This window comes from Trachurus trachurus (assembly GCF_905171665.1).
Source record: "Trachurus trachurus genome assembly, chromosome: 7".
In the NCBI taxonomy this organism is placed as follows: domain Eukaryota; kingdom Metazoa; phylum Chordata; class Actinopteri; order Carangiformes; family Carangidae; genus Trachurus; species Trachurus trachurus.
Window position 1 is genome coordinate 26,349,748 of NC_139901.1, and position 19,969 is coordinate 26,369,716.

Consider the following 19,969-nt stretch of genomic DNA (forward strand, 5'->3'; position numbering starts at 1 on the left):
GAGGTTTGGGTTTTCATGGTGTTTCTTTGTTGTTCATGTTTTGTTTTGTTTTTATTCTCTGTGAGGTACTTTGTGCTACCCCCAAAGTATGAAAAGTGCCACATAAATAAAGTTGATTTGATTTGATTTAGTATTACCACAGCAGTCCTTAAATAAGCTTAGCAGCGGCTTCACTCCCTCTGCATACTCAGGAAAACAGGACCCCCCACCACACACCTACAGGAACACTGTTGAAAGCCTCCTGACCTATAGCTTCACCTCCTGGTTCGGTCCTGGTTGATCAAATGCTCTGCGTTTTTAGAAAAGCCGCCTACTGCATGGACTGGTGTTGAAAAATTAACACGTGTGCTATACACACCCAAGCAAAGCATCTGGTCTGTCTACCAGGATAGTCTCAATGTGCTTGTGATGTCCATATCAAATAAAATAAACATAACATGATGGAGTTATACCAGCAGTGCTGCATAGCAGAGCTACCTCCAATATCATGGACCTGCTCCACCCCTCCCACCACATCTTCTCCCTTTGCCATCAGGGAGAAGATACAGAAGCATCAGCTGCAGCTGCATTTGTTGTGTAATGTAATGTAATGTAAAACTCCATAGACAGGCTAACAGAAATTAGCCCATCGCTATTGGCGTTTCGCGGCAACCGACAGCCATAGCAGTAAAGCTAAGTTAAGTTTTGGTGACTTCGAGATGATATTTTCTTTCTGTCTCCAAAAATCATCAATTGCCTCCTGTGAAATGTCTCCTACTGTGACAGCTGCCATAGCGCCTGTCACCAAATGTTGACGGTTTATAAATCGTCTTTGACTGTTTGTCCGAGTGAGTGGAGGGGGCGGGGCTTAGCCATTAGGTCTCCTCCATAGACTGTAAAAAGAATGGACGTAGCGTCCGTGACGTCCCCCATTGGTTTTGGGGAGTCGTTTTTGTGACTCAAATATGGCGGCCTGGACAGCGCCATGTTGGATTGGCCGGCCGAGAACCGCCGAGAACCCGCCCACTGGCCTCGAAGCAGCTGTCCACGGAGCTGCTCGGGCCTGTCACTCAACATTTCCGCGCCCTAATTGGCCAGAGTTTTAACCTAATAACAGTAAAACGGTAGAGTTTAAAAAAAATTCACCCCCCTCAGAGTGTGTGCGGGGGTAGAAACTATCGATTGAGAAAAAAAAACGTTCTGACACCAGGCTTTTAACATGTTTACTGAGGATGTAAAATCGGCGATTTTAACATGGGGGTCTATGGGGAATGCTCCCTTCTGACACCAGCCCCCAGAGGAAGCCGGGGGGATTGCAGTTTTTTGAACGCGGAAGTGAGCTTCACTTCTCAGATCCACAACTGCCCCCCTTGGTCTCCTCACCCTCCTCACCAGCTGACTACCTATAACCATGGCAGTAACAAGCAGACATCACAGACGGGACAACACGGCTGAGTTTATGGAGTTTGAGAACAATGACGACTGGTTTCATTTCGAGGGGCGCCCCTATCAGTTTGAGACCGAGTTTACTGAAGACGAGCTGAAGGAAATGGAGGAGAAAGGTGAAAGAGGGAGAGAGCCGGTGGAGTCTATGTGCTGGAAATGGAGGAGAAAAGTGAAGGAGCCGGTGGAGTCTATGTGCTGAACCTGGACCTGGGGGAATCAAGTGGTCAGTGTGGTCACTGCCTGCCGGTGGCCGCTGAAACCAGATGTTTGTGTTGCCAGTTGGCCTCGGACGTGTGTTGTCAGTGCCTGGACACTGAAAGTTGCTGCATAGCGTATAACTGGAGGAGAGTGGGTGAGTTGTTTTCGTCTCTTTTCAATAGAAACCAGGCTAAGCTAACAGATGTTTGATGCCTCGTATTATGTGCTGGGACCCTGTTTGTACTGTTGATGATGTTTGGTGCTGTTCTGAGCATTATTTGTGGCTATAAGTGGCTTTTTGATCGGTTGATAGTGTGGATCAAATAGACTGCGCTGTTTGTTATGGTGCGGTCATTGCTAAAGTTGCTACAACTAGAGAAGCTAGCGGTTAGCAGACTTCATCTCTAGAGGGGGGTCTAACTCAGTGTTAAAGTTGACTCGATCTGATTATAATTTTTTTTGTGGTGCCTGCAAGCAGGGCAACCTAGCAGGACGTGGCAAACCAGGACAAGCCAATGCACAAAGCAGCTATGGTGGCGGGTTAAGACCAGAAATAGGAAAAATGTGGATTGACATAGGAAGGAGAACAGCAAAAGTTGCATGTAGAGATGTATTAAAATGGTGATAATTAGAATGGCACTCAGTTTATGGCAAACATTCCCCAAGGCCAAGCAATCCTAGACATTAAAGGGAGTAATAAAAAAAATCCTGGAAACATCCAGTTGCAGTCTAATAATAGGTGACGGAGTATAGCTACACGTCCTGTCTGCCGCTGCTTTCAGTCTGCAAGATTCAGATAAGAAGGAGAAACTCAGGGTCAGTTGAAGAAAACCTGCTTCAACTTCAACTTCAACTTAAGCTTTATTGTCCCCTAGGGGAAATTCATGTTGCAGAAAGGTAAAAAAAAAAAAAAAAAAAAAAAAAAAAACACAGAACAATAATGTGTGAATTTATGTTTTATCTCTTTGTTTGTTGGATGTATGAGACTGCAGAAGCATCACTGTTCGATATGCTTTAAGGCGGATCTCGATGTTCAGTGTCTAGGCCTACTATTCATTGACTTGAAATGAGGGAAACTCTGGGTTTTCTATTTCAAAAATGGAGGTAACTCAAACCAGAGAAAGAGGAGTAACTCCAGCCCGTTTCAGAAAGAGAGGGTAACCGAAGCTCGGTGAACCTAATCTGGTCGAGACATGTACTTAAGTTTGCTGATGACACGGTCATAGTGAGTCTGTTGCAAGGGGAGGACACAGCTGGTGTGATGATTCCTTTTTAAACTTATGTGACAAAAACTAAAGACTTGTGCATAGATTTTAGAAGGAACTCTAACCCTCCACCCCCAACAGCAATTAAGGGAGAGATTGTGGAGCACGTTACAACCTTTAAGTACCTTGGTGTGGTTGTTCACAATAAGTTGTCTTTTAATGAAAACACAGACATTGTGTATAAAAAATCGCAGCAACGACTGCATTTTCTCCGGATGCTTAACCGTTTCGGAGTGTGCAACAAATTAATGACTATTTTTTATCATTCTATGGTTGAATCAGTGCTGACCTTTGCCATCATCTCTTGGTTTGGCAGTCTCAAACTTGGAGATAAAAAGAGGCTGGAACACGTTGTCAAAGTGGCCAGTAAAATTATCGGGGTTGCACTACCCGATCTGTCCATAATTTTTCACAGGAGGATAATGTCTAAGGCTCAGGACATTATTCAGTGTCCTGACCATCCTCTCCATGCCGAATTTGAGCTCCTTCCCTCTGGCAGGAGATTTAGATTGCCAAAAGCCAAATCAAACAGACTGAAAAACTCATTCATAACACAAGCCATCACCCAACTTAATTCAAATTCTAAACAGTCATGATTTAGTGTCACCCCGCTTATCTATTTACTTATTTACTTACTTATTTATTTTTGATTGTATGGAACAGCTCCCAGTTTGCCTCTGGGATACTTGTCATTTCAATGTTGTGTGGATGTACTCTATGTAGTGGCATGTCTATGTGTCAAAGAGTCTGAGACAAAATGTTCCATACAAAGTTACAGTACTTGTCTTTCGAGTTGTTTTGCTCACTGTGTTGGTTCTGGGTCTTGGCTCAGGCTCCTCTCTTTGTTTGTGAAATATTTGTGAAATGTTACTCATAACCACAATCATTTGTGCCTTTGCTCCCAAAACAAAGTTAATTTGTCATTTTGCCCTCCAGTTCCTGCTCTTCTCACAATAATGTGCGTATTATATACTTGTCTGTCCTGGGGCTCTCACAACAGCAGGCATAACGTCAGTATTGCTTTCACCCTAACCATTCAGACTTGTCCCTCAAGGGGTCAAATATCACCAGATGGAAATCTAATCTGCTTTAGAAATAAAGAAGTAGGGGGTGAATGGTTCTAATAATCATTTTGAAGCAGAGAGTTATCATAACTGCAATGTGTTCTTATTACAGGCCACATGTTTCATTCTGATATAAATGAAATTAGCATACCTGCCTTGTTGATACGTTAAAAGGGTGTGAATACCTGAGAAATCTGTGCTCAGTAGCTGCTTTGAACCTGACATGATTGAACCTCCTGCCAGGAAAATTCACAGGAAAGCTCCACCCTCTTGATTTAACCTCAGTTCACCTTAGGGCACTGCTGTTTTGCCATCCTGCAGGACCAAATTCTTCTGGAGGGAAACAGCTACATGGTGCTCCTCACATGGAGAAAGTTGTAGGGTCTCTCTGGGTAGGGATCCCCGGCATAAGAGGGTCATTTCATCCAGCAGATTACAGCCTTTCATTTCATCTTTGATAGAGAGAGAGAGGAGAGAGGTTAACTGAAGTCATAGCTACCTGAACGTGAATGATCGGGGGGTGGCAAACTGGTGGAACTAGAGGTATTAAATGTATTACTGTATGGTTGACTTCAGTGTTATGATGACATTGGCTTGCTTACAGTGGTTTTCCATTGCTTTTAGAGGAAGAATGGGGTTTGTGTTACTGAGGTTAATCTCCCAATGACTGACGTTCTTTGTTTCTGAAGTGGTTGAAGTCTTTAGAGCAGTCTCTATGGTGTGCGTGCCTATAGATGGTGAGCCCAAAGTCCCTGAGTCACATACAGGTATGTGTGGAGAACATATCAATGAAATGGTCTCTTTGCTCTTCAATACATTTGCAGAAACTTTGCAACACACATTGACTTGATGGAGAAAATATATGGAATCCACCAATCCTGAAACTGGAGAACTTGTTGAAGTGTAGGTCAGAAAAGTAAAAATTCTTATCAGGTGGTATCAATTTTAATACATAACATGATTATTTTGGCAGAGGTTGACCAAACCAACCAACGATTATTCAAAAGGATTATCTGAGGACATGTGGCTAAGATGACTTGTAAAACCAGTAGAACTGGAAAGACAAATGGACAAACACTATGCATGAGTCATTTATGCAGAACCTTTTACTCCGTAGCAATGTGATATGGGTAAACACATGTTTGATCACAGCTTCTCGACTCTACTTTCATGGGTGTATGAGGCGCCAGTGAAACAGTGATACAAGATTTGCATTTTCCCCTGTCTGTACTTGTCCCGGACAGATGCCTATATTAATCTCCCTAGACAGCAGGAAATGCAAGCCTAAATCCTCAAACCTGTGACATCATGTGCTAAAATGTGTGTGTCTCTTTGTGGTGTGTGTCTGGTGTGATTTCCCCTTGTAACATTCACTATGAACAGGAGCAGTGTTTACATCTGGCACAGTATAAAAGTACATACATATTCTGCACAGGAGCCTATGAAGAGCTCTCATGGATCTTGAGATGTGTTGCCAATGTGTTTTTCATTCCTTCATTTGTCACATATCATTATTGGCCCCTGAATCAGAAGGAGGTTCAGAAACAGCAGAATAGTGTGAGGAAAAAGCAACAAGGCGAGTGAGATACAGACCACACTGATGAACATCCCCTCTGGTTTTATTTTGAATAGTTGGGATAGGTAAGAGATAGTACATTGTGATCTTACACCGATTATTTTATAATTATGAGCATCCACATTCACACAATTCTGACACACCCCCAACAAACAGACACATGTTATACAGTGTTATACAACGAACAAATCAAGTTTCACACGGATGATAAGCGAAACGTGATGAGTACAGGTGCCACCTGCATAGTTCAGCGATGAGTCATTTTGTAGAAATTATGTAACATAGTCACAAACAAGAACAAGATGGCATGCAGTTACAAACACAGCTCCAATCATGTCACTGTGAGTAGTTTGCACATGCACACGGCAAAATTTGGTTATTGTTAACATTGACAGGAGTGACACTTTGTTATTATTGCATTTTGCCCTCTGTGACTCATTTCTGTGTCCATTGATCATCTAAACACCCAAGATTAGGATTCACGATCTTCTCACCTGTCGCCCTTTAAGCGTAAAGGTCAGTTTGAAAGTCTTATTGTTTTGAACGCTCCCTGCAAAGCTACTCTCGTCCTCCGGACAGAGAAAGTTAAAGCATGACCAAGGGAAAAGAGACCAAATATCTCACCATAGTTTGATGTACAGTAGTAGACCATGCCACAGAGCCAGTGTTGCATTCATGAGGAGGTCTGGTAGGTCCCGTGAGAGGGTTGCTATACCTATTGTAATCTAAAGACCAATAAACCCAAGGAAAATCCAATGCACTTAAAGTTCAGGTTAAGTAAAAGTAAAAAAAAAAAAAAAAAAAAAGAAGGTTTCATTACTTTTTTTCAAACATGCCATGTATGTGTTTGATCAGTGATACAGTACAACTATTTTACTTTCACGTTGCCCAGGGAGTCTAACTAAAGACACACTGTAACCGTCAGACTCCTCAGGACCATGTGCTCAGGAGGGAATTTTTCCCACTGGCACTGAGAGGGGTAAAAAAAAAAAGCTGCTTTTATTCCTGCGACAAGTTAGTGCATGGGAAGAACAGGCCTCGTGATTTCAGGGACATGTTGGGGCACTGTTTCAAAGAACTTTCACAAACTTAATTGAGTATAGAACAACATTTCTAATTGTAAAGAAAAGTCCAACGTACTCATGAAAACATTCTAACAATCAAAAAGAAACAGCAAATCACAGCCAGGTCAACCATGCTAGGGCTCTCCCCCAAAAGGAAGGGATGCAAATGTAGAGATATCTGAGACTCCATTGAAATTCAGTTTTTATGAGGATTTAGTAACAAGGCATTTTTCCTCCTCATCCTCCTCCTCTGTTTCTTCATCCCTGGTTTGGGGAACAGAGGTCAGCAGCAAAGTGTCGGCATGGACCTCTTCATCGTCTGACTGGATCACAGGTGTGTCAGCTCCTGCCCCGCTTGTGTCACTGGAGCCAGACGATGTGGAGGACATGCGGGACTTTGAACCACGGCAAACCTCGTTTTGCCGCTTCAAAGGAGCACGCTCCCTGTAGACGACCTCTGCGTCTTCATCCTCCTCGTCCTCCTCTTCGTCCTCACACTCTGCACACAGAAGGTGTTAAAACAAATCTGTACTTGTCTGGTAATTTGAGGATTGTGCATCTCTTACACAATAAGTTTCACATAAAATTTATGCTTTTGAGTCATGCAGACCGTGTTGTTTTGAAGACGCCCGAAAACAATAGGAAACAGTCGTAAAACTGAGTTGTGTTTCCTGAAGAACAGTCTTGGAGCCATTAATCACCACAATATATCTGACATGACTCAGGGGTCACGTGTTAAAATCAGATGAACTTTTTCTTTCGTCAAGTAGAATGTAGATATCAGCAGATGAGTTCGGTGATTCCACACCTCAGAGTTTATTAGCACATCAAAAGTAACGTTTGCTCGAAACGTTACTTTTGATGTGCTAATAAATCTGCACATAAGGGAGCTATTGTGTGCGGTCTCCTTCTTTTGCCTTTCATCTCTTTCTTTGATAAAATCTGATTTCCACAGAAGAACAAACAACAGTGAATCACGTCCTCTGTGTTTTTTCACTAGTAGCTCCGACTCATTCCCCAGAATTCAACTGGAACCAGTGGAGCAGTTCCCAGTTCAACTGAGATCAGTGTGAAAATTTTGATTTAATTTAATTGTAAAGCGAATTTTAAAATTTAAATAATGGTCAAAAGGACGTCACTTGCGACCACAGAACAATTTTAAAATTAGTCCGGAGCCCATTTATGAACATTTAAAAAATGATGGATTCTTGAACAAAAACGAATATAAACGTCCAGACGCTGCAGTTGGGAGTATGGATGGTATGAAATAAACTGATCATAGGTGACCTGATATCTGAGGTAAACAGTGAATACGACTGGAAATACCCTTTAAAAATGCATTTCAACCAGTGTCTATCTAACCCCTCATAGCATGCATCAGAATCATTATGACCCACAGGCCAGTGGGTGTTAAGGGGCTAACGCGGTACCATGATGTGTCAATCGTGAATGAAATAATGCCTTAAATGACTGACATTAACTTCATCTTTAAAATACTAATTATTAGAAAGTAATTTGTGGCTTAGATACAGTCAGTGCACCTGGTAGTGGTGATGCCAGCGCTCCCTCTTCTGCTCCGGAGCCTGAGTTAAGAAACACGTCGAGAGCCTCCTGGTCAGATATGTCCATCAGGTCCATCTGCTCCAGGACATCCACATTCACTTCCATAGAGGAGATGCTGCCCATGGGAGCTGTGCATGTGGATAAAGCAGCATATTAGAAAGATACACACTGTGCATATCTCACGCAACGTTTGACAAGAGGCATTAGTGCTGTATATCATGATGTTTTAATCTAGTTATATTCATACAAAGCGTCTATTAATTAAGACTGTGTAACAGATGCCCGTCATTTACATCCATTTTCCATTAATTTTTTTATTTATTCGTGTGTATTCATGTTCATGCCCTCAGGATGGAGATCCATGTCAGATCACAGTTACTCACGTTTCCTGCAGTCGATCTGCAGGTGAGCAGAGGGCAGGTAGTTGTCCACATCATGCTGGTAGACCTCTTCAAAAAAGCGCTGTCTGTCCCTCATCTTCAGGTGCTGAGCAGAATCATTGTCTAACACCCTCTGTGTGTTGTCTGTCTCCGCTGGCAAAAACACACAAAAAATTTAAATTTAAGACACATGATATTTAGTGGTTTAGGTCCTAAAAACCATTAAATTTTTTCCCTAAGTTTTCGAAAACTTAGGGTGTCCTACGGTGACCTCGGTGGCCTTGAGATAAGACTCTCCAACTCCTCATCATCACTCCACAAGTCGATTTCTCTTGAGGTTGTTTGCAATCTTTTGGTATAAATACAAGTCCTGTCATATCACATAGTTGAGGCCCACACCTACCGATTATGTTACCATGTTGTCGGTATTCAGTAGTTCCAAACAAAACATTTTTCTAAAATAATGAAGCTAGATTTTCAAGTAATGTCATCATGACATTTATTATTATTATCTATTATAATTGATCATAATTAGATAAAGTTCAGTAACCTTCTGTCACGCTGTTGCTTATTTCTTGTGCGTCCTCTTCCTATTCGCCAGACATTTAGCTCTTGATTTGACTTGGTGTGGTTTGTTGCAGCAAGAGGATTATTTGTATTGACTCTTTCTCTGTATACTTTTGAACTTTGTCTTTTACCCTTGGACATTTATGCCTGGTTTATATTGTAATCACTTCCCTCCTGTTTCTCATCTCACATGCACCCTGTCCTCCCTTTTTTTTGGTGAGTCTGTTAGTTCAGTGGTTCCCAACCTGGATCCAGGGGGGGTCGCGAAGCCCTCTTGATTTTAAGGGGTTTAATAATTAAAATGTTAAATAAATTAGTAGGCTAAGCATTTAATTCATATATGTGACAAAATCAACTAAATTCAAGGGCCACATTAAACATTTATTTGTGTATTTAAATAGATAAACAAATAAATTATAGGCCTATATAAATAGATGATTGAATATCAACAGTTTTAAAACATTAAATACATAATATACAGCAGGGCAATATCAGTCACAACAAATACTACTGATAATAGTATTTTTGGTTACAGAAGTTAATACATTTATAATTGATGAAAAAGCTAAGCTAGCAGCAAAAAATAAATAAAACTGCTGATCTTCCTATAAAGTTATGCAGGGAATGTCATCATCTGTAGCGAGTATGAGCTGAGTGATTGAATTAATAAAAAATACAAACACAATATTTCAGTTTAGCATTGGCAGATACATCAACTTGTTTAATCAAATAGGCCTACTGGCTAGCATGCTACATTATGTTCAGCATTCTTCTTTACAAGTTACCAAAACCAGCATCTCACTCATCACCCCAGACACTTAAGTTATGTTACATGAATACAACCCCAGATCTGACTTCACTGTGAGGTCAAAGTGAAGAATGTCCTGAAAGCTCATCAACTCCGATAGGCCTATATCAATAGATGATTGAATATCAACAGTTTTAAAACATAAAATACATAATATACAGCAGGGCAATATCAGTCACAATGAATTTGAAAAACAGCATGGAACAATGAGAAAAAAAAACCTGTGTAAAATTACAACATATTCTTCAGAACTTGTACTTTTAAAAACACAATTATGTTTTTAAAAGTACAAGTTCTGAAGAAATATGTTGTAATCATACACAGGTTCTCAAGTCTATTTCTAGTCTACTCTCCTATCATCAGTTTATTTTCCATTTGTTGCTGATCTTGTTTTTCCTGAGTTCAATCCCCAGAGTTCGTTTCCTGAAGGCCTTCGAGTGAGTTTGCTTGGATGTTGTTAATCAAAGCTCTTACACTGCATCTTCTTGGCTGATTTGTTGCCCGTGTTTGGGTCCAGCCAAACTGACACACAGGTCTCTCAGTGCTCAAAGCTCAGATGAGATTACTCTGACCTCTGGTGGTCATGATCACATTTGCATGCCATTTGAAACCAATAAAAAACTGAAACTTAATTTTGCAGCTGCATCAACTTTTCAAAGTTTGAGGGTTTCAAAAAATTTGAGGTGAATTGCCTGAACTGCAGTTTTTTCTTATCCTTGACCCGTATGATTTTTTTCTTGGCTTGGTATTGCAACCACGCTCCTAATGGCACATTGCACAGATGCATCCGAGCAGAACTTGATAAGCAGAGAGCTGACAGAAATTGGTTACCGTGTGAAATCAGCGGTGTTCTGACAGGGTGGCTTTTTGTTTAATTTCAGGGTGATGGCGCTGGCACTTGTTTACATGCTCCTCATGCAAGCGCTATTTTTGAGCTTGGTCCGCCTTGTGAAAATTCATTAGCTATACCCAGCTACATGTTGTGTTACTGTGATAAATTCATTTACATTCTTTTTGATTTTTTCCAGTCTGGGAAAATGCATGACATGAAAATCAAGGAAGCATCTGTCCCTAGATCTGCCTCCAGCACTGACCTCTGTCCAGCTGACCAGCAGTGGTTGTGTAACCGCGCTGCATCCTCAGCACACATTGTGCCTTCTCCCACTGGGCTCCATGAGCTGACACTTTGACTCATGTCACCATATTTTTTATTTTTTTTATTTTTTGGGCTGTGTGCGCATGTATGTGTGAATCACCAAGTCTGTGCATGTTCACACAAACTGTACGCATGCTTATGCATTTATGCTTTTGCTCTTTAGTTTATGCTCTTTCTGTCAACCAGTGTGTGTAACGCAGACCAATCTTCCATGACTAACATGTTTACAAGCTGCCGGCAGATGGATCCAGCATCCACGGTAACAACATTCACATCACTTCATACATGCAGACCTCGTGAATGATGCTATTCTCTTGTTTGAAAACAAACATGGCAACACATCTGGTGTTGTTCCGCTTTCTTCTTCAGACAGCTCCACCTCTGGAGACCTATTTCTAGTCAATCTATCAATCACTATCATCCTCCATCATCCACAGCCCTGGAGGTGTGTGTGTGTGTGTGTGTGTGTGTCCACTGTCACGCACCAACGACAGCCCTTTAGTTTGTCAGTCAAACTGTCTGTGGAGGCAGGAAACCACACTGATAACAGTGGTGATAACACGGAGGTACCACAGTTTATGACATGAAGTTTATGAGTGTCAGACATGAATTTAAATAATTCAGATGTTGCCAATACATCTATAGTAACCAGAGAAGCTGGATGAGGTACTGTAGAGCTGTTTGAATATATAATAAATACATCTGGAAGGAAGATGAATTTATTCCTGCTCTTAATATAAGGACTGGGTGAGGAAGCCTATATCCAATTTCCATGACCAAGTAATTCCTACAGCTGCCTTACAGCTTACACATAGTTTTGTACATTACACACTGTAGGGTGGTGTGAAGGGTAACAAACTGAACAGATAGAAGCATTTAAAGGCTTATCTGATGCCAAATGTGGTGTGCAGTAGTTTATGACTCAAGTGTACAACTCTGGAAAGTTGTTCACGGTGGCAGTTTTTTATCTGTCGCCACTGCTCTTACGACATAAAAGAAACACCCCACCAGCAACTCTCCACAGCTGTCATCAAAACACTAAAGTGAAGCCTCATGCTGGCCCAACAGTTTGCTCTGGGATGGTTTTCTTGCCTTTAATTTGTGCGTGTTTTCATGACGGCACTTTTGAGGAAAGATTGAGTGAGTTGACGACAGACAACTACAACCACAAAAGAGCTGAACAGAGATCGGATGGGAAGTATTGTTAAAGGGATATTTACATTTACATACATTTTGGCATTTGGATTTAAGTTATGTTTATTTATTTGATATGGACATCACAAATACATTGAGACTGTTCCAGTGGACAGACCAGATGCTTTGCTTGGGTGTGTTTAGCACATGTGCTAATTTTCAACACCAGTCCATAGGCGGCTATTCTAAAAACACAGAGCATATTATCAACAGTATGAGATTTCTTAGTTTCCTAATCCAACAACTCCAAAACGCTCTTGTGGACAAATTATGACCTGCACATTCACCACGCTATGAGCATGTTGCCTCCATCATCTCTCCAGGAGATATTCGAACAAACAGTTATGAAGCAAGGTCAAAAAATCACCTCAGACCCAAATCACATCCTCCACAGGGAGTATGAGTTGATGCCTTCAGGCAGAAGGTACAGGATACCAAGCTGTAAGCTCAATAGATACAAATTCTCATTTATTCCATTATCAATTAAGCTACTTAATAACAGGAAATGAGTTGTGTGTGTGTGTGTGGGGGGGGGGGGGGGGGGGTAATGAGTGTGTTGCTGTGAGAGGAAAGAGTAATGTGCAATAATGAGTGTGTTGCTGTATGTATGGAGTAATGTGCAATAATGAGTGTGTTGCTGTATGTATAGAGGGATGTGCAATAATGAGTGTGTTGCTGTATGTATAGAGGAATGTGCAATAATGAGTGTGTTACTGTATGCAAAGAGGAAAGGGTAATGTGCAATATTGAGTGTGCTGCTGTATGTATAGAGGGATGTGCAATAATGAGTGTGTTGCTGTATGTATAGAGGAATGTGCAATAATGAGTGTGTTACTGTATGCAAAGAGGAAAGGGTAATGTGCAATATTGAGTGTGCTGCTGTAGGTATAGAGTAATGTGCAATAATGAGTGTAGTGACTTCTTTTCCTCTTGCCATAAAAGAGAGTCACTCACTGTTGCTGATGTAGTAGCTTATAGTTGACGCGTGCATGGTGCTAGTAAACCCAATTGCCACAACAAAGTTTACCATAAAACAGGAATTTATTTGTACAAACCAGTGGAACAGGTCTTCATGTCATAGCACAGCAAGTCACGGTCAAAGAATTGTTTGCTTCCAATCAGCAACACCTGCTGATCGTTAGCTCGGTTTAAATAAGCCACCGTGACCTATGCCCCACCTCACTTCCTGTGTGGGCGGAAGTTACAAAATAAGACACAAAAATACATACCAAAATAAAAGCCCAGAATGGCTCCTACAATGAGTGTGCTGCTGAATGTAAAGAGGAATGTGCAATAATGTTGCTGTAGCAAGGGGTCAGATGGGCATCATGTTATTATCATTATTGTCTTTTTATTTTTATATGTATAGGTGATTTCAGGACATTGTGGGGGGACGCGCAAGGAGCTGGGGGATAGGATGTTGTGTTTGTTTATGGTCTTGATGTACTGTTTTGTTTATGTGTTCATGGCGCTTGGAGTCTCTGGTCTGTCCACGACGAATTTCTCCCAAGGGAGACAATAAAGACAAACTAACTAACTATAATAATGGAACATTATGAGATTGCGTTATTTTCGTGGTAAATGCAGAGACTGCTTGCCCTGACAGGAACGCGCATTAGCTGTTTTGCACGAATTTACCTTGAAAACAACTCTGTCTGGTAATGTTCCATAATTATCTCATAGCGTGGTGAATGTGCAGGTCACAACTTATCCACAAGAGCGTTTTGGAGTTGTTGGATTGTGTATTTGATGAGTTTGATGAGGGAAACCAAGAAATCCCATTAGCCTCCGTAGCGTATAGCTCTGAGCAGCTCGCGGCTCTGCTCCGCCGTTCTAAAAATAGCTTGCACCGACAAATAAAGGTAACAAACCTACTGCTATGACTATAGGGATTATGGCAATGGGCCAAATTGCCAAAATGTTAAACTATCCCTTTAAATATTCATCTCAACATTAAGGATGTGTGGGATTACTGTATGTGGTCAATGATGGTTATAACATTCAAAACATACTGTATGCATCAATGTTCATACAGTATGTAAAGGAAGTGTAAATCCACTCTTAGTCCACACCACTATGAACATAGACATGCCACTGGTCCTGCCACTTCCCATCAGTCCAGCATCACACACAGCAAGAAGAGCAGCGTGGCAGGATGAGACCAGTGGCCTCATCCTGCCACCTTGCTGCCTCCTGCTTGTGCTCATGGTCATTCAGCGGTCAACATTTTACAGCAGTGGGAAGCCTGAGACAAATAAACCAGTTACTACAGGCTATTACATCAGTGACGAGTCTCCTGATGATGATGATGATGATGATGATGAAACTACACAGCTTACATAAACCTCAGTTTTGCCTGGTGGCTGTATAGGCCTCTCTCTCCATCTCTCTCTGAGTCTGTTTCATTTGCCTCCATTTTTTCCTCTGTCTCTTCCTCTAAAAATCATATTTCACTACTTAGGTTTAGATAGCCAGTGGACACATCCAACCCACGCACTCCCAGGCTCAGCTTCATACTTACGAGCCATGTATGTAAAAGGCTGACTCATCCAGATAACCTCAGACTTATCTACCTCCCTGCTGTGGAGGACATGTGGGAGGTCTCCATGCAAACTGGCTACTACCATGCTCTGCGAGAGACCCAGATGGTGTTTGTGGCTTTCACAGGGGGATTCCCTTGCTTTTGACAGGGATCATTAGCGACCAGTGATCCTTACATGGCAGTTTGTTTGTTTGTTTGTTCACTTTCAATCTTGAGACAAATGTTTGATCTTTTCTGGTGAATACGTTTAAGTCTCCCAGTGGGATTGGAACGGAAAAGAAAAGCTATTGTGGGAATATGACTAGTTCTTGCATAATGAAATAATAAAATAAAACAGGACGTATGATCACTCGCAAGTGACAATGATGTTCCATTCCAGTCAGTGGGCACTAAGTGATGAAATGGTCCTGGTGTTAAACAAGATAACCCATTCAATTCAATACAGTTCTGCTGCTTTACCCTTATCGAGGCAATGAAACGGAGGTCACATGGAAAAGATTTACTACGGGTGGGTCAATGAACAGAGAACAGCTGTGATGGCTGACTGCTGCTTTGTGAGGGAAGTGTTGGCCTCAGGATATTAAGAGACAGAGCTTATGAAGGAAGAAGCAAGAGAGGACCGAATTTCAAAGCTGCTGGCTTCACACTGATTTACCAGATGTACTGACTGAGTGTCTATGACTACTGACACTGCACTAAACCACATCATGAATTTGTTACAACCCCTGACGCACAGCAAAAACAATATTATTTGAAAAGAAAGCCAGGATAAATAATTCAGTACGACTGCTCTGTGCACACGGTGTCTCACATCTCAGACTCATTTTGCTGATGATTATCCTGGGACACAGTAGTGGTGTTTTATCCTTTGCACTGTATATAACAGCATCCAGGAATGAGAAGTGGAGTCTCAGTCAAGGGACCGCCTCGTTCTCATGGTGCATGCAGCCTATTAAGGTGAAGTCGTTAGACGATCCAAAGCGTCTGCAGTGAACCAGCATTTTCTCAGCAAATTAGATTCTCCCCTGATGTTTTATCTTCGCATGTTTGCAAATTCTCACTCTTTAAGGTGCCGTAACATCAGCATCAACCTCTGAGAACATTCACACTGTATTTGCTTCAGCGAATGTGCAGCTGTCATGGCTTCTGTTCAACTTTAGTTGAGAAATAAAATTTCACTTACAGTTACTTTTTGGCTGACTGTGGGTTTCTACCACAACTTTTACTCTTACAAAATATATTACCCACAAACCACTGGGAGCCCTTGGAGACCAACACTTGTGTTACAGGCTCTACGCTATTTAAGTAGACATGATAACATTTGTGGCTTACATCAAAACAATCCAGTCTTTACATCTTTGTTCTTGTGGGTTTTGGTTTTGCAAGGTCCACAAAGGCCTCACTCACTCATTCAGTATTGTACACAGATTCATTCACAGGGTTCAACGTCTGGAGAGATTCACAGCTCCACAGACCTACTGTGCTAAATTGTGTTTGCTAAACTCAGATTAGATATTTCTTCTTTTAACAGGGATTTAACAGTCACGTTTCTTGCAGGTCTGGCTCCACTCAGATGAAAGCAAAACTTAAAGACACCTAAAGTTGTAAGTGTGAATGGAATAATATTGGGAATATATTCAAGTAATTGAGGTGCAATCAGAAGAGCCTCTGGAAACAACAGCTTTGTTGATCTGTTTTGACTTTTGAAGTCTACACAGTAGCTCCTTTGACTGAGACGCTACAGCTCTGCACATTTGGAGAAACATCAGAGGGATGTGTTCAGTCTGTGTTGAGACAGAAAGAGAAATGACGAAGGCCACTAAGCTTCACAGTATTTTAAGAGCCACCCTGCTGAAATGCCATTACACTTGTGATCTGTGACAGCACCTATGCCCCCCTACCCAGAAATCCATGCTTCATCTCAGCCCACTCTGAGCCATAATTACCTGGGGCTTATACCGTTATACAATACCGGTACAATCCTTCAACTGCACACCCTACAACACGGGACTCCTGCATTGTAGTGCATGACTACACAGCTTTGATTGTAGTTTGTGTGCATGCATGCATGAAAGTCAGCTTACTCAATACATGAAAGAAAGAAAGAAAGAAAGAAAGAAAGAAAGAAAGAAAGAAAGAAAGAAAGAAAGAAAGAAAGAAAGAAAGAAAGAAAGAAAGAGCTGTTATGCAACCTGAGCCTGCTGTGCATTATTCGTGGTAACGTAACTGTAGTGTCAGTGATTTTGAGGCAAAGCTTACAGTAACTGGGTCTGCTTACCTCAGCTTAACCCCATGCTAACAAACACGAGGGTGCAGTTACGCCATACTTAAGTGTGTGTTTGTTATGTGTCACAACACAGAATGGAAATAATTTCATTGGTTTAATAGGGCAAAGTTTCAGAATTATTTTTCTATATTCTTTATCCTCTTTGTGAACCACATTTTCGCAACCCTCTCAGACCGCTTCTGCTCTTGTAAATGTTCGCTCTTGCACTGATTTCGATCCGATCACAAAAAGTCCTTTAAGTCTGGGAATCTAACACAAGATGCAGAGATGGATGTGTGTGTGTTTCTGAGGGGGAGGGGGTGGGTGGTGCAGGGTCAGAGTTGACGGTTTAGCTGAAGCACATGATTTTTTTTTTTTCAACCTTCTGGTTATTCTTCCAAGGACTGATCCTTTTTTCCTCTTCCACTGCACTGATCCTGAGAACACACACTTCTAGTCTTTATCTCAAGTGCAATACAATACAATGCACATCAGTCTCCTCCTCTCTCTTATGCAATGTGTATTTTTCTCTGTTGACTTTTTCTGTTTGGCTACATTACCAGCAGCTTTTCTATGATGAAAAACATACAACTCTGAATAGATGCGTCATCATCAGCCAGTCTATGTCATTTTAATGATGCAGTCATACATCAGAAGTCCAGGGAACTGCACTGGAAGCAGGGAACAAATGTTCCCATTGAACCAAGTAGTCACATGGTGTAGCATTCAATCCCCATGTGGCAAGTGGAAAGAAATCCCATGATCATCTTTCTGTTTTCGGTGAACAGAGAGATGGTGTTTACGTGTGTGAGGCCGAGCTATTGGGGCAGTTGCGCGCTGCATGGCCAGTCACATTTGACAGCCCATCAATCTGAAACTCCACCCCCACCTCTCCTGCAGCCCAACCCACCCCACCCCACCCCAGGACTGATGGTGGTGTCACCCAGCTCCCAGCAGCACGCAGCCACATCATTTTAAGGTATTACAGTTGTTATTTACCGAGCTGTTCCCTCTCCTCTGCCGGCCTCATAACCACAGCAGTCCATCAAGCATAAATCATTTATGAGTGAGATCACTGCACCACAACAGCCACCTCCCCCGCCGTGCTTCCCGACTCCCCTGACAGCACACACCCACACACACACACACACACACACGTTCAGTATCCATAAACACACAGCCATGTAGTAGAAAGTAAATCCAGACAAGTCGTGTATGACACCGTGTCCCGCCTCTTTCCTCTTCCCCTCATCGTCACGCGACGTCACACTGCAGGAAGCTCAACCTGAGGCCTAGAGCGATAAATACTTAGGCTACTACTGTAGGTAGCATTATTTAAATGGGAGAGTGATTAGTCACCCTTTTGCTTCTCCACCCCTCTCTATCTTGAAGTCTAAATCTGTTCCCATTAGTTCACTCTCATTCTCAGGTTCCTATGGTCCCAGTGCTGTGATTACGTCTTGAACCTTTCCTGACCACCTAAGTGTCTGATCAGATTCTGTATTCCCAGGCCATTCTCATTCCCGAAGCCATTAAGGCACTTCACTCGGGGGCTAAATGCAAAGATGACCCCCCCCCCCCCGCCTTGCCCACTGCTCCCTATTAAGGTCAATCAAAATCGGTGCTTTCAGTCCTCTGCAAAGAGCTCATATGGATGTGCTCTGCCCTCTACTCTGTATACATTAACAAACGCCCATAAAGCACTGCACACCCACGTACAAACTTATTAATTAAAGCAGCAAGTAGCACAAGAAAACAACAGTTTGTTCTCTCCATACTTAAGTAAATCAAACTGCTCTCATGGGGTCATTTTTGTAGATAGTGAGACTGTGTGTTTCTCTGCAGACAGCAGCTCACATTGCTTCGCTGATGATTCTATGTGAAGACCTTCTTCCTCCAGTTTAGTCATAGTGTGTAGCGGTGGCTATGCCTTTGCTCTGATTAAAGCTCATTTGGTTCAACAGCGTTGCACCACCATCAAGGACATCAGGCTAATTTAGTTAAAAAGAAGAGTGCCCTGGGCTGGTATTATTACTTTGGACAGTTAGAGCTCCACAGGAACTGCTAATGAGGGTAAAAGGATGTAAAAGGATTAGCTGAGTTTGCCGTAGTTATTACTTGGTGATATTTTAATTAATCTTCTGGGGACAGTTTTATCTGTACGCCACCTACTATACAGACTCTGTGTAACATAAAGTACACCCAGTACTGATCTGTGATATTATCAACGAACTAACCTGAACACATCTCATGAACAAGTCGACTGTTTGGTTGCCAGGCTGAATGATCAGATCAGAGAAAATAGAGCTAAGTCACTGGGAGTTTATCCATTTTGTAAGAAAGCTTTCCATGCTCATGCTATAATGATGACAATTTCTTTTCAATTAAAATCTGAAGAGACCATGCTGGATGTGGAAAAGAAGGTAGTTATAAATGACAAAGTGAAATTACAGCAACAACGTAGAGTAATTCATAAAGTTACAATGTACTGCAAGTGTCAGAGTAAAGTCTCATCAGCTGCATTTCTGTTAACTCACGCGCTGTTTGGTTACTTACATGCCAGCCGCTTGTTGTGGTAGGTTGACCCAGCAGACGACATGATCCCGTGGATGTGGGATTGGTTGAAGAGAGTGTTTGCCTTAAGAGTGTGTGGGGTTTTCTTGTCCCCTCCTGTCAAGGCTCCAGGACAGGTTGTTGGTGAGTGTAGTGTCTGGTCATCTAGTCATTGCATCTCTTGACTTTGGTACCAGAACCATCAAAGACAGTAAATTCACATTACCCTCTATCTCCCTCCCCTCTTCTCTTCTCTTCGTCTTTTTTTTCCTACTCTGCTGTGCTCTTCCTTTTTTTTTCTTCTTTTTTTTTTTTTTTTTGCTGTGTTAGCTTTCGTCCTCCCCCCCT

General features: G+C 41.9%; 1 protein-coding gene across 1 annotated transcript in view; it reads right to left on the reverse strand.

Moving 5' to 3' along the window:
* The window catches only part of cdh26.1 (cadherin 26, tandem duplicate 1), a gene marked incomplete at both ends in the record, with an annotated part of 39,376 nt that extends 19,709 nt beyond the window's left edge, over window positions 1-19,667 (reverse strand). Inside the window, 4 exons of the mRNA XM_083974648.1 lie at window positions 6,901-7,091; window positions 8,134-8,283; window positions 8,539-8,688; window positions 19,625-19,667. Coding sequence (XP_083830774.1) covers window positions 6,901-7,091; window positions 8,134-8,283; window positions 8,539-8,688; window positions 19,625-19,667 — 534 coding nt within the window. The remainder of the gene's footprint in view (window positions 1-6,900; window positions 7,092-8,133; window positions 8,284-8,538; window positions 8,689-19,624) is intronic.
* Between the last annotated feature and the right edge of the window lie 302 nt (window positions 19,668-19,969).